The sequence below is a fragment of the Lutra lutra genome, chromosome 4, assembly GCF_902655055.1.
Source record: "Lutra lutra chromosome 4, mLutLut1.2, whole genome shotgun sequence".
Classification (NCBI taxonomy): Eukaryota; Metazoa; Chordata; class Mammalia; order Carnivora; family Mustelidae; genus Lutra; species Lutra lutra.
Genome location: NC_062281.1, coordinates 80962378 through 80984743, shown reverse-complemented (window position 1 = coordinate 80984743; position 22366 = coordinate 80962378). Strand labels below are relative to the sequence as shown.

The following is a 22366-nucleotide window of genomic DNA, read 5'->3' as shown; positions in this document are numbered from 1 at the left end:
AGGTATAATTTTCTGACTTAAGAAAATGAACCACCCATCTGCAAGCTCCCATTGGCATCCAATTGTCTTCTGCATTTCCAGAGTTCTTCTACATCTAGTTCTATGCCATATGCCTTAATGCAGTGGGCTAGCTCAGTAATATGTCTTCAGCCAAACAAGGAGGGCATTTCATCCATTAGGCTCACCGTTTGGACAATTACCTCTGCCATTCTTAGACTTCTTTAATGACGTGTTTCCATCTGTCCATTGTCCATTATCTCTCTATTTCTTTTGGGCAATGTGTACTCCTGGCAGGGGTGATGCATAGTCTATCATCATGTTGGTAAATATGTTCACTATATATTTAGCCTTACCTGTAATTATCAGGTAGAATTTAATGTTAAGAGAAGGTAAAGTGGGCGCCTGGGTGGCTCAGTGGGTTAAGCTGCTGCCTTCGGCTCAGGTCATGATCTCAGGGTCCTGGGATCGAGGCCCGCATCGGGCTCTCTGCTCAGCAGGGAGCCTGCTTCCCTCTCTCTCTCTCTCTGCTTGCCTCTCCGTCTACTTGTGATCTCTCTCTGTCAAATAAATAAATAAAATCTTTAAAAAAAAAAAAAAAAAGAGAAGGTAAAGTGCATGCAAAATGTTCATGGCATCTTCTAACTGCTTGGAACCTTTCTTATCTTTCAGTTCCCCCACTAATTATTAGTGTAGAAATTTTTATTCAACAAATATTTATTGAGCGTCTACTATACACCAGCTAATGTAAGTCTGGGGAGAGAGGCTTTAAAGAGAAAGATGCCGTATTTGTAAAAATAGCTGCAAGTGTATATAAAGCAGGACAGTCTTTCAACTACCAAGACACTAATAAATTATTTGAAGAGTCTTCTTCAATCAGACCAGACAGTGGATATGTTTTTTTCAACCTGTTTATTTGGCTCCCCTAGAGATCCACTGGGATTATGACACAGCAGTCTATATTAAATTTGTGAGGAATAGCCAAGAAGATTTTTCTTTAAAAGCATTTATGTTTACCACAGTGGTGATGAGAAGATGGACACAAAAAAATCCCATTGGGATGGTGATCAATTATGATTTCCTAGGTTTTTCAGAATAAGCTCCAGAATCTCTTTTTTTTTTTTTAAAGATTTTATTTATTTATTTGACAGAGAGAAATCACAAGTAGGCAGAGAGGCAGGCAGAGAGAGAGGGGGAAGCAGGCTCCCTGCTGAGCAGAAAGCCCGATGTGGGGCTCGAACCCAGGACCTGGGATCATGACCTGAGCCGAAGGCAGCGGCTTAACCCACTGAGCCACCCAGGCACCCCAAGCTCCAGAATCTCTTAAAATCAAATTGTTGTTTTTCATTAGATATTCTTTTTACATTATTTATGTATTAAAATGCATTATTATGAATTATCTCAAATAATAAAATATATCCACAGTCTTTGAGAAATACGTAGTCAGGGCCTGGAAACACTGTAGTCTTCAAGTTGAAGCAGCTGTGAACGATGCAAGTACTTGCTTCTGGGGTGAGCAAACAGTATTCAGCTACTTAATCCTATTATCAAAGTGAGTTAACAAAATGCAATTTAAATAGTACCAGTTCAGAGCTGCCAGCAGAGATCTGAATAATGAATGTGTGGTATAGATCTTCTGGCATCTCTGGCTCTAAGCAAATACCCATTGGTTTCAGACTTTCTCATGTACATATGCTTCTGTTGGCGTGTGTGTGTGTGTGTGCGTGTGTGTTCATTCAACATTCAATACATCCCTGACATTTGACTGGTTTTTCCTTTTGTATCTCTATTGCAATAATGCAAATCCTATTCCAGTAACAAACCCCTTTTAGTAAACTAGTACTTAAATTTGTCATGATTTTCAGGAAGAAAATTGAAACAATGTGCATAGATTTGGGGTATTGATTCTACACCAACATCTTTGTTCAGCAAAAATAGTAAAAATTTACTATTATTGACTCATAGCGTAATATTTAAAGATGTGTCAGCCGTGCAGTTTTTGACTCTTAAGAAAAAAAATGGAAATGAAAATTAGTAAGTTGAAATGAAGAGGAATAATAATAATTAGAATATCAAAAGGAGATGAACAAATTTCATAGGAGCTCAGAAATCACAATCAGAAATGCAACTTATGGAGAAACAAAAGATTTGATCTAGAAAAAAAAAAGTCTGAACAATAAAACTTACTTTCCACAAAATCCTGATATAGTCATAATTAACCTTGTTTCAAAATTAAAAATGAATCAATACTATTAAAGGGTGTTTTGACACAAAGAGCTCCTTTCTAAAGGAAATAAATATGCCTAATTTTCAACACACTTAAAATAGAATTAAATTTCCAATGAACTTACTGTGTAACTTAGCACCAATTTATCAAAAAGTTTAATGACATTGAACTGGTAGCCTCAGGTCAAATATTTTTGATTTTTTTAAAAGATTTTATTTATTTATTTGACAGAGAGTGATGACAGAGGGAACACAAGTGGGGGCGAGGGGAGGTAGTAGAGGGAGAAGCAGGCTCCCCGCTGAGTAGGGAGCCTGAAGCAGGGCTCCATCTCAGGACCCTGGGATCATGACCTGAGCCAAAGGCAGACACTTAACGACTGAGCCACCCAGGTGCCCCTATTTTTATTTTTTTAATTGAAAATTAGGTAGTATACAGGAATAAAGTAAAAATCAGATAGCAACTAATTCAGATGGATTTTTGCCATTATCAGTAACATTTAATATAAGAAAATGACCAAAGATATATTTACAAAGTATAGGATAAAAAGGTTTTAAATTGCTATGTGGTGCTGAAGTTAGTACTGAAATCATTCGTATGAAAAAGTGGTCTCAAATCATGTAAATAATGCACAGGTTATCTTTCCAATAGATGTTATATTTTCTGATTACAAACAGCAATTTGTAAATGTAATTCCTCTGTTTTCTATAACACTTTTGATTTCTAATAGTATTCTTGTCTACTCAAGCTATATTTGCAAGGTTGGGATTATTTCCATAATGTCACAGTGTAAGGAGCTTCGGGTTTCTTTGACATTAACCTTGGGAAGGATTCTCTTTAACTCTGCTATGGTGAAGCCATAATTGAATTTTTAAAATTTCTTCTGGAAATGAATCGCTCAAGCTGAGTCTATGCAGTATTAAGTGAAAGGACTATCTGGAAATTATCCAATTTGGAGTGAACAAAGATAGGAGGTTTACATAATGTAAATCTCAAGGCAAATATTTGCAGTATGACTTAGTTTCGACAGTTTAGATTAACCTGACAAATTTCATGTCGACCCAGAAACCTCAACCCTTGGAATTTGACTTGGGTTTCTTTTGTTGCTTAAATGTTTTCTGTGTCTCCTAAGCTGCCTCAATACTCCACCAGGGTTTCAGGATCTTGTAGAGAAGATTCCCTGAGTAGCAAATCTTTTAAGGAGACAAGATTCCAGCTGGGGCAGGGCCTGACACTGCACTAGTCAAGCTCGGGAAAGGTGATCTGGAGCTCAAGAGAGGCCAGTGCCCTCTGTGGCTTGGGCCATTTCCCTCCCTCGAGACTGGTAGCTTCTCTCTGGGTGTGGAGGGGGTTGGAAGTGGGGGCCTCACACTTGGGTGTGTACTCCTCATCTCCGTTCCCATATCACCATCTTCTTTTCCTGACTCCTGCATTCCTCCTCCTCCCACTGCCACCAACAGGAGACATATTTAGCATGTTTCAATGTTTTGTGTCTTTTCACTATTTTCTTTTTAAAGATTTTATTTATTTATGAGAAAGGGAGGGAGGGAGAGAGAACAAGCAGGGAGAGGGGCAGTGGGAGAGGGAAAAGCAGACTCCCCACTGAGCAGAGAACCCGACACAGTGCTGGATTCCAGAACCCTGGGATCATGACCTGAGCCGAAGGCAGACGGTTAACCAACTGAGCCACCAGAGGCCCCCTTTGACCACTTTCTAACCCAAATTTTAATTTTTTTTATTTTTTTCAGCATAACAGTATTCATTATTTTTGCACCACACCCAGTGCTCCATGCAATCCGTGCCCTCTACAATACCCACCACCTGGTGCCCCCAACCTCCCACCCCCCACCCCTTCAAAATTCTCAGATCGTTTTTCAGAGTCCATAGTCTCTCATGGTTCACCTCCCCTTCCAATTTCCCTCAACTCCCTTCTCCTCTCCATCTCCCCTTGTCCTCCATGCTATTTGTTATGCTCCACAAATAAGTGAAACCATATGATAATTGACTCTCTCTGCATGACTTATTTCACTCAGCATAATCTCTTCCAGTCCCGTCCATGTTGCTACAAAACTTGGGGATTCATCCTTTCTTTCTTTTTTTTTTTTTTTTTTTTTTTTTACAGCTTTATAAACATATATTTTTATCCCCAGGGGTACAGGTCTGCGAATCGCCAGGTTTACACACTTCACAACACTCACCATAGCACATACCCTCCCCGATATCCATAATCCCACCCCCTCTCCCAACCCCCTCCCCCCATCAACCCTCAGTTTGTTTTGTGAGATTAAGAGTCACTTATGGTTTGTCTCCCTCCCAATCCCATCTTGTTTCATTTACTCTTCTCCTACCCCCTAACCCCCCATGTTGCATTTCCTCTCCCTCATATCAGGGAGATCATATGATAGTTGTCTTTCTCCGATTGACTTATTTCGCTAAGCATGATACCCTCTAGTTCCATCCACGTCGTCGCAAATGGCAAGATTTCATTTCTTTTGATGGCTGCATAGTATTCCATTGTGTATATATACCACATCTTCTTTATCCATTCGTCTGTTGATGGACATCTAGGTTCTTTCCATAGTTTGGCTATTGTAGACATTGCTGCTATAAACATTCGGGTGCATGTGCCCCTTCGGATCACTACGTTTGTATCTTTAGGGTAAATACCCAGCAGTGCAATTGCAGGGTCATAGGGTAGTTCTATTTTCAACATTTTGAGGAACCTCCATGCTGTTTTCCAGAGTGGTTGCACCAGCTTGCATTCCCACCAACAGTGTAGGAGGGTTCCCCTTTCTCCGCATCCTCGCCAGCATCTGTCATTTCCTGACTTGTTAATTTTAGCCATTCTGACTGGTGTGAGGTGATATCTCATGGTGGTTTTGATTTGTATTTCCCTGATGCCGAGTGATATGGAGCACTTTTTCATGTGTCTGTTGGCCATCTGGATGTCTTCTTTGCAGAAATGTCTGTTCATGTCCTCTGCCCATTTCTTGATTGGATTATTTGTTCTTTGGGTGTTGAGTTTGCTAAGTTCTTTATAGATTTTGGACACTAGCCCTTTATCTGATATGTCATTTGCAAATATCTTCTCCCATTCTGTCAGTTGTCTTTTGGTTTTGTTCACTGTTTCCTTTGCTGTGCAAAAGCTTTTGATCTTGATAAAATCCCAAAAGTTCATTTTTGCCCTTGCTTCCCTTGCCTTTGGTGATGTTCCTAGGAAGATGTTGCTGCAGCTGACGTCGAAGAGGTTGCTGCCTGTGTTCTCCTCGAGGATTTTGATGGATTCCTTTCTCACATTGAGATCCTTCATCCATTTTGAGTCTATTTTCGTGTGTGGTGTAAGGAAATGATCCAATTTCATTTTTCTGCATGTGGCTGTCCAATTTTCCCAACACCATTTATTGAAGAGGCTGTCTTTGTTCCATTGGACATTCTTTCCTGCTTTGTCGAAGATGAGTTGACCATAGAGTTGAGGGTCTATTTCTGGGCTCTCTATTCTGTTCCATTGATCTATGTGTCTGTTTTTGTGCCAGTACCATGCTGTCTTGATGATGACAGCTTTGTAATAGAGCTTGAAGTCCGGAATTGTGATGCCACCGACTTTGGCTTTCTTTTTCAATATTCCTTTGGCTATTCGAGGTCTTTTCTGGTTCCATATAAATTTTAGGATGATTTGTTCCATTTCTTTGAAAAAAATGGATGGTACTTTGATAGGAATTGCATTAAATGTGTAGATTGCTTTAGGTAGCATAGACATTTTCACAATATTTATTCTTCCAATCCAGGAGCATGGAACATTTTTCCATTTCTTTGTGTCTTCCTCAATTTCTTTCATGAGTACTTTATAGTTTTCTGAATATAGATTCTTAGTCTCTTTGGTTAGGTTTATTCCTAGGTATCTTATAGTTTTGGGTGCTATTGTAAATGGGATGGACTCCTTAATTTCTCTTTCTTCTGTCTTGTTGTTGGTGTAGAGAAATGCAACTGATTTCTGTGCATTGATTTTATATCCTGACACTTTACTGAATTCCTGTACAAGTTCTAGCAGTTTTGGAGTGGAGTCTTTTGGGTTTTCCACATAGAGTATCATATCATCTGCGAAGAGTGAGAGTTTGACTTCTTCTTTGCCGATTTGGATGCCTTTAATTTCCTTTTGTTGTCTGATTGCTGAGGCTAGGACTTCTAGTACTATGTTGAATAGCAGTGGTGATAACGGACATCCCTGCCGTGTTCCTGACCTTAGCGGAAAAGCTTTCAGTTTTTCTCCATTGAGAATGATATTTGCGGTGGGTTTTTCATAGATGGCTTTGATAATATTGAGGTATGTGCCGTCTATCCCTACACTTTGAAGAGTTTTGATCAGGAAGGGATGCTGTACTTTGTCAAATGCTTTTTCAGCATCTATGGAGAGTATCATATGGTTCTTGTTCTTTCTTTTATTAATGTGTTCTATCACATTGATTGATTTGCGGATGTTGAACCAGCCTTGCAGCCCTGGAATAAATCCCACTTGGTCGTGGTGAATAATCCTTTTAACGTACTGTTGAATCCTATTGGCTAGTATTTTGGCGAGAATTTTTGCATCTGTGTTCATCAAGGATATTGGTCTGTAGTTCTCTTTTTTGTTGGGATCCTTGTCTGGTTTTGGGATCAAGGTGATGCTGGCCTCATAAAATGAGTTTGGAAGTTTTCCTTCTATTGCTATTTTTTGGAACAGTTTCAGGAGAATAGGAATTAGTTCTTCTTTAAATGTTTGGTAGAATTCCCCCGGGAAGCCGTCTGGCCCTGGGCTTTTGTTTGTTTGGAGATTTTTGATGACTGTTTCAATCTCCTTACTGGTTATGGGTCTGTTCAGGCTTTCTATTTCTTCCTGGTTCACTTGTGGTAGTTTATATGTCTCTAGGAATGCATCCATTTCTTCCAGATTGTCAAATTTGTTGGCGTAGAGTTGCTCATAGTATGTTCTTATAATTGTCTGTATTTCTTTGGTGTTCGTTGTGATCTCTCCTCTTTCATTCATGATTTTATTTATTTGGGTCCTCTCTCTTTTCTTTTTGATAAGTCTGGCCAGGGGTTTATCAATCTTATTAATTCTTTCAAAGAACCAGCTCCTAGTTTCGTTGATTTGGTCTATTGTTTTTTTGGTTTCTATTTCATTGATTTCTGCTCTGATCTTTATGATTTCTCTTCTCCTGCTGGGTTTAGGGTTTCTTTCTTGTTCTTTCTCCAGCTCCTTTAGGTGTAGGGTTAGGTTGTGTACCTGAGACCTTTCTTGTTTCTTGAGAAAGGCTTGTACCGCTATATATTTTCCTCTCAGGACTGCCTTTGTTGTGTCCCACAGATTCTGAACTGTTGTGTTTCATTATCATTTGTTTCCATAAATTTTTTCAATTCTTCTTTGATTTCCTGGTTGACCCATTCATTCTTTAGAAGGATGCTGTTTAGTCTCCATGTATTTGGGTTCTTTCCAAATTTCCTCTTGTTATTGAGTTCTAGCTTAGAGCATTGTGGTCTGAAAATATGCAGGGAATGATCCCAATCTTTTGATACCGGTTGAGACTTGATTTAGGACCAAGAATGTGATCTATTCTGGAGAACGTTCCATGTGCACTAGAGAAGAATGTGTATTCTGTTGCTTTGGGATGAAATGTTCTGAATATATCTGTGATGTCCATCTGGTCCAGTGTGTCATTTAAGGCCTTGATTTCCTTGTTGATCTTTTGCTTGGATGATCTGTCCATTTCAGTGAGGGGAGTGTTAAAATCCCCTACTATTATTGTATTCTTGTCGATGTGTTTCTTTGATTTTGTTATTAATTGGTTTATATAGTTGGCTGCTCCCACGTTAGGGGCATAGATATTTAAAATTGTTAGATCTTCTTGTTGGACAGTTCCTTTGAGTATGATATAGTGTCCTTCCTCATCTCTTATTATAATCTTTGGCTTAAAATCTAATTGATCTGATATAAGGATTGCCACTCCTGCTTTCTTCTGATGTCCATTAGCATGGTAAATTCTTTTCCACCCCCTCACTTTAAACCTGGAGGTGTCTTCGGGTGTAAGATGAGTTTCTTGTAGGCAACATATAGATGGTTTTTGTTTTTTATCCATTCTGATACCCTGTGTCTTTTGATTGGGGCATTTAGCCCATTAACATTCAGGGTAAGTATTGAGAGATATGAATTTAGTGCCATTGTATTGCCTGTAAGGTGACTGTTATTGTATATTGTCTCTGTTTCTTTCTGATCTACTACTTTGAGGGTCTCTCTTTGCTTAGAGGACCCCTTTCAATATTTCCTGTAGAGCTGGTTTGGTATTTGCAAATTCTTTCAGTTTTGTTTGTCCTGGAAGCTTTTAATCTCTCCGTCTATTTTCAATGATAGCCTAGCTGGATATAGTATTCTTGGCTGCATGTTTTTCTCATTTAGTACTCTGAATATATCATGCCAGCTCTTTCTGGCCTGCCAGGTCTCTGTGGATAAGTCTGCTGCCAATCTAATATTTTCACAATTGTACGTTACAGACTTCTTTTCCCGGGCTGCTTTCAGGATCTTTTCTTTGTCACTAAGACTTGTCAATTTTACTATTAGGTGACGGGGTGTAGACCTATTCTTATTGATTTTGAGGGGGGTTCTCTGAACCTCCTGGATTTTGATGCTTGTTCCCTTTGCCATATTGGGGAAATTCTCTCCAATAATTCTCTCCAATATACCTTCTGCTCCCCTCTCTGTTCCTCTTCTTCTGGAATCCCAATTATTCTAATGTTGTTTCGTCTTATGGTGTCACTTATCTCTCGAATTCTCCCCTCGTGGTCCAGTAGCTGTTTGTCCCTCTTTTGCTCAGCTTCTTTATTCTTTGTCATTTGGTCTTCTATATCGCTAATTCTTTCTTCTGCCTCATTTATCCTAGCAGTGAGAGCCTCCATTTTTGATTGCACCTCATTAATAGCTTTTTTGATTTCAACTTGGTTAGACTTTAGTTCTTTTATTTCTCCAGAAAGGGCTTTTATATCTCCCGAGAGGGTTGCTTTAATATCTTCCATGCCTTTTTCAAGCCCGGCTAGAACCTTGAGAATCATCATTCTGAACTCTATATCTGACATATTACCAATGTCTGTATTGATTAGGTCCCTAGCCTTTGGTATTGCCTCTTGTTCTTTTTTTTGTTGTGAATTTTTCCGCCTTGTCATTTTGTCCAGATAAGAGTTTATGAAGGAGCAAGTAAAATACTAAAAGGGTGGCAACAACCCCAGGAAAATATGCTTTAGCCAAATCAGAAGAGATCCTGAATTGTGAGGGGGGAGAAAGGGGATAAAAAGAGGTTCAGAAAGAAAGAAAAAAAAAAACTATTAAAAAAAAGAAAGCCGATAAAGAACAAAATATAAAAAGAGGAAAAAATATATATATATTACATAAACTATTTAAAAAACGTTAAAAAAAAGAAAATGGTAAAAGTTAAAAAAATTTAGTAGAAGAAGAGAAAAAGAAAAAAAAATTGAAAAAGAAAAAAAAATTAAATTAACTGCAAGGCTAAAAAATCATGGGGAGAAAGCCATGAGTTCCGTGCTTTGCTTTCTTCTCCTCTGGAATTCCGTCGTTCTCCTTGGTAGGTGAACTTGGTCCTGGCTGGGTTTCCCGTAGATCTTCTGGGGGAGGGGCCCGTTGTAGTGATTCTCAAGCGTCTTTGCCCCAGGCGGAGTTGCACCGCCCTTACCCGGGGCCGCGCTGAGTCATCCGCTCAGGTTCGCTTTCGGGAGCTTTTGTTCCCTGAGAGCTTTCCGTAGAGTCTGGAGGACGGGAATAAAGATGGCGGCCTCCCAGTCTCCGGCCCGGAGGAGCCGAGAGCCCGGGGCCCCACTCCTCAGTGCGCCCTCAGAGAACAGTGCCAAATGACTCTCGTCACCCTGGCCTCCGGCCGCGCTCCGAGCTGACCGAGCCTGCGAGCGGTTCAAGGCAACCCTGAGCTGAGAGTCACTCCTAGGCTCTGTCTCTGCAGCCGGCTTCCCCGTTGTAATACCGGTAAGCTCTGCGACACTGAGACACCCCCGATCCTTCTGCGACCCTGCGGGACCTGAGGCCGCCCTTACCCCGCCTGGGCTTCACCCCAGTTAAGCCTCTGGAGCGATGTCCCTCAGCGGAACAGACTTTTAAAAGTCCTGATTTTGCTCCGTTGCTCCGCCGCTCGCCGGGAGCCGGCCCCTCCCCCCGCGGTCTATCTTCCCGTCGCTTTGGATTCACTTCTCCGCCAGTCCTACCTTGCAGAAAGTAGTTGATTTTCTGTTTCTGGTATTGCTGTTCTTCTTCTCTTCAATCTCCCGTTGGATTTGTAGGTGTTTGCAATCTTTAGATAAGCTATTTAGCTGATCTCCCGCTACCCGAAATAGTCTCAGCCTGCTACTTCTCCGCCATCTTGACTCCTCCCTCTAACCCAAATTTTAAAATTAAAACTTGAACCCACTAGCCCCGTTTCCTTTCTTGTTTTACTTTCCCTAAATGCCTCTCTGGATGGTTGAGCAATAATCTTTGCAGACTTGATTTCTGTCCTTTTACTTCTGCTTCATCTTCGTGCCATTTGAACAGCAAAATCTCCTTCCCCTCCACAAAGTTAACTCATCCATCCAGCAGGTAAATTGCGTGATCAGTGTCTTTCATTGCTTTTCATTCTTACCACTTTTATTGGATGTGGAAATTCATCCCACGTGGTTGTGGTGAGTTGTCATTGACAATCATCTGGTTTCCAAATCATGTAAATCTGCCTTCCTTACTGTTTGTGTTGTCACCGATGGCTAGCCATGATCACTTCTCATGATCTGAATCCACCCTTCTGTGCATCCCTGCTGTTGCTGTGTGACTCTGACCCATAATATCCTCCTGGATTGACCCACAGCAGCCTCCTCTGGTGTCCACACTGCAAATTGCACCCTGGTCCCAACATAATTTGCTGTGATGCTGGTGAAATACTTGAGCTTTCTAAAACTCATACCTCATGCTATTCTTCTGTCTGAAATTCTTCAATGGCTCCCAACTGGACAAATTCTAAAATCCTTGCAGGACATTTGAAACCCTCGAGAACGGAATTCCTGCCTGTATCTGACAGTTGCCAGTCACGTTCCACCCTAGATCCTGCTGCTTCCCGGGACCTCGCTGCAGTGTCTTGTCTCCTACTAACGTGAACCCTCCTGCTTGGGGAGCCCTGGCCCTGTCACTGGGAGGCCTTCCATGATACCCTTACTCTGTCTCTCTATTGTACCTAACAACATTTTCTGGTATCACATACTAGAGTAGATCATTTTTTACTTGTCTGATCTTCCTGCTAGAGTCTAGACAAGGAGCCTTATGGGCACAGACCATCTCTTTTTATATTGTATTTTTTTTTTTTGCATATTGAATGCAAAACAATTTTTGGTGGATTAATGATATATTTGTGCAAATCTGAGGTCAAAATATACTCCCCACTATTCTTTCCTCAAGTTATATAATTATCAGCCATTTTTTGAGTAACTGCAATGATCTACATATCACATATTTCCAAAAAAATTGAGTTAGTCTAACAAATCCACAGTGTATCATCATAGCTTAAACAGTAGGAGTTATAGAACACTTAATGGCTTGGTATAGATAATGGTATCTTGAGTGCTAGAGGAGACAAATGAAAAAGCAAAAAATAAAAGCACAGAAACATTACCTATCACCGGGTGTTATAGCTTAGCTATTAAAAAAAAGGGGGGGGGGGCTGTGAGGGCCTATTCAGCCAGAGCGGCCCCACCTCGGTTGAACAGCCATTTTGTTGTTTATGCAGTAAAACTTAAATTGACCCTGTCCCCACCCCCAGAGGAACTTATTTAAAAGCAAGTCCTGGAAACCAGTCCCAGGTAACAAAGCCCAAATACAGGGGTGGGTCAGGTCAGGTAGAGATAACAGCCCGAATGCAGGGATGAGTCAGGTCAGGTGGAGACATCCAATCAGTAAAGCGGGCATATTGTCTCCCTAGCTACCAAGGAGTGTGGGCCTTGCCTTTTGGGCACCAGTTCTCACCAAGGCAATAGGCTAGTTCAAATGTCTAATATAGGGTAAATTGTAATTCAATTGGCCACCCGTGTGTGACCTAGCATGACTATGCAGCCTTCTCTGTGTATTGCAATCTCATTGGCCACCTGTGTGTGGCCAGGCTCAACCACATGGCCTTTGCTCTATAAAAGTTAGTCTGTGAGGCTGGGAGGGGTCGCACTCTCTGTAAGAGATGTGGCCCCGGCCGGTCGATGCTTGGCGTGAAATAAAGCTTTGCTTGACCTTCGCTTTGTATCAGTCCTGCTCCTTTAATCACGGACCCATTATTGGGGCACCCAACATTGGGGACCCAACAAGGGCCATTCCTATTGACTCTGGATTCAGTTTCTGACTTTTAAATACTCTTAAATATTAAACAGTTCTTTTATACCTACCACATTTTTTTCTACTGAGCATATTTACCCTTCTCCCAGCAAATAAGGACTGTATGAAGATCCCGGTCAGGATTATCTTGGCCTTTGGATTCCATTAGGGTCATATTTAGAACTTGGCTAGAACAAAAATCTGGCTTCTGCACACCCCTCCCTGACCAGCATTCTGTTTGGCAAAGCCTGCCAGGTGCCGGATTGCTCAGAGAAATGGGATGGGATCACTCAGTGTGACCGTCAGGAGAGATTTCACAGATCACAAGTGTTTGGAGAGACAAGTCAAAACCGAGCCATGAAAACGCGGCCTGCCATCTTCCCACTAAATAGGGGTGGCTTGCCAAGCAGGAGTCCAAGGTCACATGGCGGCACTGCTCTTTTGGACAATAGCCCAATAAAAAGAAATGCCTCGAGGCATACCACTGGTGTATATAATTTTTTTGAGAAAAAAAAAAAAAATCCAAACTCCGTTCTTTACCTAGTTAGCTAGCAAGCACAGGGAAATTGGAGTTTAACATGACTTGGTGGATAATAAGCCTTTAAGTAATGACATTTTTACAGTCCGTCCTCAAAGGAGTACAATGCCAACTTTGTTGTGAGGCAGATGGTGGGGAAAAAGGTGGATGTGAATCTGATCATTTAGCAGGCAAATTAATTTATGTGACAATAACCAGCCTCCAAATTGGGTTATTGACTCATTACATTTTCTCCCTATGAAATTTAGTAAAATGCCAACTCTACATTTTAAAGGAGCTGAAGGTTATTTTCTCATTTTAAAAGGGGGCACATTCAGTATTAGTTAGGATCTATATTGACAGTATTTCTACAGTTTCAAGTTAGTTGGTGATTTTTCTGTAGTTTATGGATGATGTGTTTGCAATAAAATATCGTCCCCAGGCAGTCCTTAATTAATCTTAAAAATAATTAATTACTTAATTGATGGATCACCTTTTTTTAAGAAGCTCAAGTAATTTTCAAAACAAAAATAAAACAGAGCAGTAAAACCTCAAATCATTTTGACAAGTGAAAGAAAAGAAGGGTTTAATGGGGAATGTGGTGAAAATTTTAACTTCATTTTTAGCTACTCTGAGTTAGAAGAGTCTGCTTACTATGGAAAGTTTGTCTCATTTGATCTTCTAAGGCTAACTTAATGAAGAGAAAGTACTTTTATTACAAAAAAATCAAGAAAAGAGTGCCTGGGTGGTTCAGTCGATTACTCCGGCTTAGGTCAGGATCTCAGGTTCCTGGGATCAAGCCCTGCATCTAGCTCACTGCTGCAGTGAGTCAGTTTCTCCCTCTCTCTCTGCCCCACCACCTCCCTTGTTCCCTCCCTCTCTCAAATAAATAAATAAAATCTTTTAAAAAAAATCAAGAAAAACAGAAACACAGACATTATTGATGAAATCGTACAGTAGAGTGTGCAATAAATTCTTATAACCCATATATTAGAATTGCTGGCTGAGTCCTTGCAGAACAATATCAGGTATGTGTGGCTTTCCAAGGCCAGTCAGCTTAGCATGCTGCCTTGTTGGACTGACAACAGCTGAGGCCTCTTTGGACAGGTGTGTGCTTTGCCACACCAGGGTTCACCCAGTCCCAGGCTCCTGCACCTGTTCCTCTTGACCCTTTCAAAGAAACATCTTCTCAAAACTTTCCCACTGTAGCTTTTGCTTATCTCTACATGCCAAGAAAATTGGGTAGAAATTTCCTTTCTGTCTGCAATATACAAAAATAATTGGCATACTAAACATACTTTACCTTTGTTATTTAACAAAAATATCACAAAAATACATTCTTGTTGGTGAACATTTGAATGGCATAGATGGGTATAGGCTGACAGGGCATGTTCCCTTTTCCTGTGAAAATGATTTGGGAGAGATGCCTTTATATTTATGAACAAGGGGGTGTGCATGCACACGCTGATTATTGCCCTATTTGTTTTTTAAATAGTAGGTTGGTATTACAATGTTGTTCTCTGACTGGTATTATGCACAGAGCTACAGGGGGTTCTTGAAATGTTGGTACATCACTGCAGAAGACCATACTCTTTCATAGTTGCCTAATATTCCCAAGTGTGAATGTATTCTATTTTGTGCAGTTGGGTCTTTTTGTTTCTTCCTCTGAGATGGATAAAGGAAGACACATATTCTTTGTTGTGGACAAAAACTCTAACTTCATCATTTTCTTATGTCTTGCCCAGAGGAACAGTCTGGCAGGAAACATTGGAAAATAAGTACAAAAAAGAATAACAAAGACTAACATTCTTTAATTTATTTAGAAAGCAGTTTATCAAACAAATTATTTCTATAAAATGTTCTCTACCCAATATGTCCCCTAAAACACTCATGCCATTGTTACCTCCTCCTGGCCCAGGGTCTCCCCAGTAGCCTGTCTGGCCCTTCTTTTCTGCCTCTGTCTAGCCTTGAGCATGACCTCCATACTGTTCCTCCTACAACTTGGATCGTGACATCTTGTGCTCAAAGATCATTGGTGACTCTCTCTGTGGCCAGATTTGGACTAACTCTGAGTCTCTGTGGGGATATCTGTGTCCCTTCAGTGGCTGATCTCAGTGGGACTCAGGAGGGATATCTGCTCCGACACAGCTCTCACTGCCGTGATGTCACAGGACACCTCACCAGCCCTGTCTGAGCCTCAGTTTCCTCATCCATGGAAGGAGGGATCTGACTGCAAAACCTACGTGGTTATTTTCCATTGTAAGACTCTAAGCGTTTCAGCATTGATCAAAGAGCTGAGAAATTCCATCTGCCACGCCAACTCTCAGATCAGCAGTGTATTTCATCCTCACTCCAGCACAGTTTAAGATCTTTTGAAGGATTTTGCTTCCGTTTTAAACATATGAGTATTGATGTTTATTGAAATCTGAAAGCCGGATGGGACCCGGCTCATTTTCGCATTCTGGCACCACTTGCAGCTAGTGACATGAGGCGCTTTTGCCAGCGAGGCCTGTTTTAATCAAAAGCTTTCATCTGAAATGCGATTCACAATTTCTGGGTGGTAAAGAATAGTTCTCCATGGGATGAATGTACAAAGCTGTAATGCTGAGCACTTTAAATACTTTCGATAGGAGGTAAAACTGATTTCATTGAGCAAACTTGTATCAACCGCTCCTAAGGACATGGGATGAACAGGATGAAGGTCCTGACTTTGAATAGCTTAGAGTCAGGTAGCAGATAAGCCATGAATATATTAGATGTTCTAATATGTTAGAGTATAGTGAATGCACTACAGAATGCTAAGAAACTCTAGGAGTTCACAGAAGGCAGAAAATCACTCTTGACTACCATGCAGAGGGAAACATTCACGAAGAAAGTGAAATTTGTTTTGCATAGTTGTTTTGCTTTTGTTTTGGTTAATAGCAATTAAGGAGCTTTATGGAGGAGTGAGTTCGAACTAGGGTTTAGAGTTATTGGTGGTGACGTCAGTTTTCCTCCCCCTCCCCCACTCCAGGCATCAAGGTTAGCGGTTTCAGTGATAAACCTGGTGAAAAGCAGGCATCAAGACTCCCCCGGGGCATATGTTCCTGGAAATCTTAGCTGTGGGAAAGCCAGGGGTGGTAAAGTCTCAAATAGAAATGAGAGAGCTGTGGGGCACCTGGGTGGCTCAGTGGGTTAAAGTCTCTGCCTTTGGCTCAGGTCATGATCCCAGGGTTCTGGGATCAAGCCCCACATCGGGCTCTCTGCTCAGCAGGGAGCCTGCTTCCCTTCCTCTCTCTCTCTGCCTGCCTCTCTGCCTACCTGTGATCTCTGTCTGTCAAATAAATAAATAAAATCTTAAAAAAAAAAGATTTTAGAAATGAGAGAGCTGTGACACCATTCTTCGAAATTCACAACCCATCTAGCCATAGCCAGTAAAGTTTTTGCTACCACAGTTGAGGTTTGAGCAGTGATAATCATGTACTCTTCAGACCCTTCTCCAAGTTTGGAACTGATGGAGAAGTAAATGCGGAAATCAGACAGGTGTCAAAATGACATTTTCCATCCTATTGATACACCTAATGGGGAGCATGCAGATGACATCTGGCCAGTAACCCCATGCCCCCTCCCTCTCACCCTCTCCCTACCTGCCTGAATGGACTCCACCTCTGGAGCTGGAGGCCCTCCCTGGCAGGCTGGAGGATTGATCAAATGAGGGAGTACAGGCTGCATGCCTGGAGGTAGGGCAGCTACGTGCAGGGGAGGAGACACGTGAACAATTCAGACAAGCTCAATCCCCTCTCAGAATTCTCCAATTGGGGAAGCCATGCCTCCCTCTGAGATGGTGAGTGATAGAGGCACAGACCAAAGGCCAAGGTGTTCTGATTAAAGAACTTGGCAAGTTCTTCTAAAAGAACCGTGGCAAGGCCCAGGCTCTAATAAAAGAGCTCAGTGGACATCTCCAAGGCTTGAGGAACATTCCCTGGGGCTTCATTTTCTACAGCAGGCTATGGTTTGATTTCTGGATGGAGAAGGCCATCGGTTTAATGTTTCATCACCATCCTGGCTCTAGCTTTTATGAGATGGTTCTCTGACACCCAGGCTTGCCTGCTTCACTCCAGATTACCTCAGTTGTCTCAACACAGTTCCTCACTGCACTGTTTTGGGCTCCAGGACACTGTTGTTTTGAGACTGACACCTCCCTGTTATATTCTCCAGCCCTGGTCCTGCCCAGCTGAGCACCGGAATACAGATCTACAGACATTACACCATATAACTAAAAGGCCAACTAAAAATGCATCCTTCTATGACGCCAGCAAATAGAAATGTTCCAAATTTGACTATGGTGAATTCCTACACATTAATAGATTTCCAGGGCGAAAGTAGAAACCCAAAATGATCCTCCCTGGTTTTTAAACCCCTCAGCCTCAGCCAAAAAGTCTTTACTGTGATTCCTGGTGACAGCTGTAGCTCAGGCTGTCTCAGCCAACCACACTTCCTTTAGACTTCAGAAGCCCAACCAAGGTAACACAAGCTTCTAATTGTTTAACTTTCTAGAGAATCCAGAGGGCTAATAGGACCTGAACCACACTACCAGCTCCACTTCCATCAAATGAGTATATATGCCTATGCATGCATACATGTGCACGTATGCACACACAGAGACACAAACATGTGCACATGTACATACATGCACCCAAGGCACATACACATACATGTACATATACACAAATGTATACACAAATATATGTCTACACATGTGTGTAGATACATAATAGATACATACATAAGCAAATCACTGTTGGTATCATGGTTAACTGAGGCAATGTTCACAGAACCCAGCAGTTAATGCTGTGTGCAACCACACTGTTGGCACCCAGGGCAAAGATGAGGTGCTGACTGATGGAAGAAGGGAAATCTAGACAACTTTGTTTTAATCTCGCTGCAGTATCAGCTAGTCTCCATCACTATGTCAGTTAGTGTCCACCCCTGTATGGACTTAGGTTTAATTGGAAGAACTCACTCATCAAGCTGGGACAAGCTCATCTATGTATAGTGTCCTCTCTGTATTTTGCAAATTTTGTTTATCAAAAATTGTTTGTTAAAAAATTAGAAATTTGGACAAGCTGCAGCTACAGACTTTACTGATGTGAGTTTCTTTCCCACCCAGCATAATCAAACCTCTATTCCGGGGTTTTTTTCCACATCGCCCTAACCTCCTAAGGTTGAGCTAAGGGCAGAACTCTGACAAATGATACAGTGTCTACTCCTTCTGCATTGCTGTCACTGCCTCTTGTTGTTGGGACTGCAACAGCTTCTTCCTTGGGCAGGTGTTCCCACCTCTGTGTGTTTATTTCCCTTGGAAAATCACTTTTGGTGGATAAAGGACCTGAGTTGATGTTGCTGAACTTGAGTCCTTAGGTTCCTATAAAGGACCATTCCTTGTCATGGGGTCTTGCTTAGAACATTTCTTGTTTTCATCTTTAGATTTTTCCAGGGATTAATATCTTGTGATTCTTTAATAACAGTATAAATACTCCTTTCTGCTGTCTAAAGTAGTGATACATGCCTCTGGTATTCTATTTTCATTGTTGTTGACTGATTTTTTCTGTTGTTGTTTTTGTTTTATTGAGGTGAAATTAGTATACAACATTACATAAGTTTAGGTGTATAACATTATAACTTCACATTTGTTTACACTGCACAGTGTTTACCAACATAAATTAAGTTACCAGCTGTCACTATACAATTGAGCCCTTTTACCTATTTCTCACCCCAAACCCACTCCCTCTCTGGTAACCACCAATCTGATTTCTCTATTTTTGTTTGTTTGGTCTTTTAAATACCACACATACATGAGATCATAAGGTATTTGTCTTTCTCTGCCTGAGTTATTTCACAAAAGACCCTCAAGTTCCAACCATGTTGTCACAAATGGAAAGATTTAATTCTTTTTTTATGGCTGAGTAGTATTCCATTGTGTGTATCTATCTATCATCTATCTATCTGTCATCGCTCTTCATCATCTATCTATATCTATCATCTGTCATCTATCTTATCTATCTATATAATCTATCATCATCTCTATCCATATATCCATCCCACATCTTCTCTATCCATTCATCCAGTAATGGACACTTACTGTTTCCATATCTTGACTATTGTAAATATGTTTTTTCCGTATCTTGACTATTGTAAATATGATGCAGTGAATATAGGCATGCATATATCTTTAAAAATTAGTAGTTTGTATTCTTTGAATAAATAAGCAAAAGTGAAATAGCTGGACCGCGTGGTATTCTGTTTTTAATTTTTTGAGGAATCTCCATCTTGTCTTCCATAGTGGCTGCGTCAGTTTATTTCCCATTAAAGTGCATGAGGGTTCCCTTTACTCCATATCATGGCCAACACTTGTTTTTCTTGTCTTTTTGATACTGGCCATTCAAAGAGGTGTGAGGTGATATCTCATTATGACTGCATTGCATTTCCTTGATAATCAACTTCCTTTCATGTGCCTGTTAGTTATGTGTGTCTTCTTTGGAAAAATGTCTGTTCAGGTCCGCTACCCATTTTTTAATTGATTTTTTCTTGTTGAATTGTATGAGTTTTTTGCATATTTTCGATATTAACCCATCATCAGATATGATTTGCAAATGTCTTCTCATTTTCAGTGGGCTGTCTTTTGTTTTGTTGATGGTTTTCTTTGCTGTGCAAGAGGTTTTTGGTTTGATATAGTCCCATTTTAAATTTTTGCTTCATTGACCCTTGTCTTGGAGTCACATCAGAAAAAAAAATGACTAAGACCAATGTTAAGTAGCTTTCTGCCTATGTTTTGTTCTAGGAATCTTATGGTTTCAGGTTTGCATCCACTGATTAATTCATTTTGAGTTTATTTCGGTATGTGGTATAACTTATTTGTGTAATGGTCTTTATTCTTTTGCATGTGGCTGTCCAGTTTTCCCAATAGCATTTATTGATGAGATATCCTTTTCCTATTTATATTCTTGCTCCGTTGTTATAAATAAATTGACCATATGCATGTGAATTTATTTATGGGCTTTCTTTTCTGTTCCATTGATCCCTATGTCTGATTTCTGTTTTTATGCCAATAGCAAACTGTTCTGATTACTATAGTTTTGTTGTATAGTTTGAAAATAGGCAACACGACACCTTCGGCTTTGTTCTTTCTCAAAATCACTTTGGGTCTTTGGCATCTCTTGTGGTTCCATAACAATGTTAAAATTATTTGTTCTAGTTCTGTGAAAAATTCCATTAGAAATTCCACTGAGGGCGCCTGGGTGGCTCAGTTGGTTGAGCAACTGCCTTTGGCTCAGGTCATGATCCTGGACTTCCAGGATCAAGTCCCGCATCGGGCTCCCAGCTCCTTAGGGAGTCTGCTTCTCCCTCTGACCTTCTCCTCTCTCATGCTCTCTCTCACTCATTCTCCCTCAAATAAATAAATAAATAAATAAATAATCTTAAAAAAAAAAAAAAAGAAATTCCACTGAGAGGGCACCTGGGTGGCTTAGTTGGTTAAGCGTCTGCCTTCAGCTCAGGTCATGAACTTGGGGTCCTGGGATTGAGTCTACCCCGCGCCCCAGGTGTCCACGGCCGTGGTGGAGCCCTACAACTCCATCCTGACCACCCACACCACCCTGGAGCACTCGGACTGTGCCTTCATGGTGGACAACGAGGCCATCTACGACATATGCCGGCGCAACCTGGACATCGAGCGCCCCACCTACACCAACCTCAACCGGCTCATCGGCCAGATTGTGTCCTCCATCACAGCCTCCCTGCGCTTCGATGGTGCCTTCAATGTGGACCTCACGGAGTTCCAGACCAACCTGGTGCCCTACCCCCGAATCCACTTCCCCCTGGTGACCTATGCCCCCATCGTTTCGGCCGAGAAGGCCTACCATGAGCAGCTGTCAGTGGCAGAGATCACCAACGCCTGCTTCGAGCCCTCCAACCAGTTGGTCAAGTGTGACCCTCGCCATGGCAAATACATGGCCTGCTGCATGCTGTACCGCGGGGAAGTGGTGCCCAAGGACGTGAACGCCGCCATCGCTGCTATCAAGACCAAGCGCACCATCCAGTTTGTGGACTGGTGTCCCATAGGTTTCAAGGTTGGCATTAACTACCAACCCCCCACAGTGGTGCCCGGGGGCGACCTGGCCAAGGTGCAGCGGGCCGTGTGCATGCTGAGCAACACCACAGCCATGTGGGCTGAGCACCAGCTTGCTCAGCAGGGAGCCTGCTTCTCCCTCTGCCTGCCTCTCCCCCTGCTTGTGCTCTATCTGTCAAATAAATAAATACAATCTTTAAAAAAAAAAAAAAAGAAATTCCATTGAGAATTTGGTACAGATTGCACTGAATCTGTATGTTCCTTTAATAATTTAATCAGGTAATTTGGACAATTAATAATGTTAATTACTCTAATAAATAGCATATACAGTCTTGTGGGCCAATAATTATAAACTCTGCTGGCTTCTAGATCAAGAGTTCTGGAAGTGTCCCTTGGGCAACAGTTGCAAATATCATTGCTTTAGATGAATGTATAAACTCCTTTCTGGGGGGTATCGTCAAGCTGTGGTGAGGCCAAGGAAGGGTACTATACAATATCTTCCTGTCCACATTCCCTAGGGGCACCACTGTAGTTTCTGGATATGTGGCAAACCTGAAGCCTACTCCTTAGGATATAGCTGAGGAACAAGAAATCTTGTTTCACATGAAGACTAGGGATATGTTTCAGTTTGCTGTTTGTGCAGTGTCCTGGGGGTGGTAGCTCACCAAGGATTGTCTCTCTAGTTATATCAGACCCATGGCACCCAGAAACACAGTTCTCCCTGGCCACCAGAGCCAGATGCTCAAGGGGGTATCCTCTGTATGGGCTGCACATGCCTGCTGTCTGTGGTGGGATGAGCTGTGGTTGTGACATGTAGGGGCAGGGTAATACTATTAGAGTTAACGGGCTTTGGCAGGAAAGGGTGCAAAAGTGGCACCTGTCAGCACTGGCATCAATAAAGCAGAAGAACACATAAATTAGGCTCATCCAATACTTCCATCCTGAGGGAGAGTAACAATAGGTATCTGACTCTCTAGCAGATGCTTTAGATTAAGATATGAGTCTCCTTTGCATATGGTCTAGGTGCCTTCCAAATTGTTGCTTTTGTGCTGAAACCCAGGGTGACTGTGTCTGTGTACAAGCCCTTTAAGAGTGGATTTTCTGTTTCCTACAACCCTGTTGTTCTCCTGGCAATAAGCCCTGTTGGTTTTC

General features: G+C 41.5%; 1 protein-coding gene across 1 annotated transcript in view; it reads left to right on the top strand.

The window, feature by feature from the left end:
* The window catches only part of LOC125097294 (tubulin alpha-8 chain-like), a 28693-nt gene extending 7008 nt beyond the window's left edge, over positions 1-21685 (top strand). Inside the window, exons 2-3 of the mRNA XM_047724887.1 lie at positions 20671-21314; positions 21584-21685. Of these exons, the coding sequence (XP_047580843.1) occupies positions 20671-21314; positions 21584-21685 (746 nt within the window). The remainder of the gene's footprint in view (positions 1-20670; positions 21315-21583) is intronic.
* Positions 21686-22366: the final 681 nt, after the last annotated feature.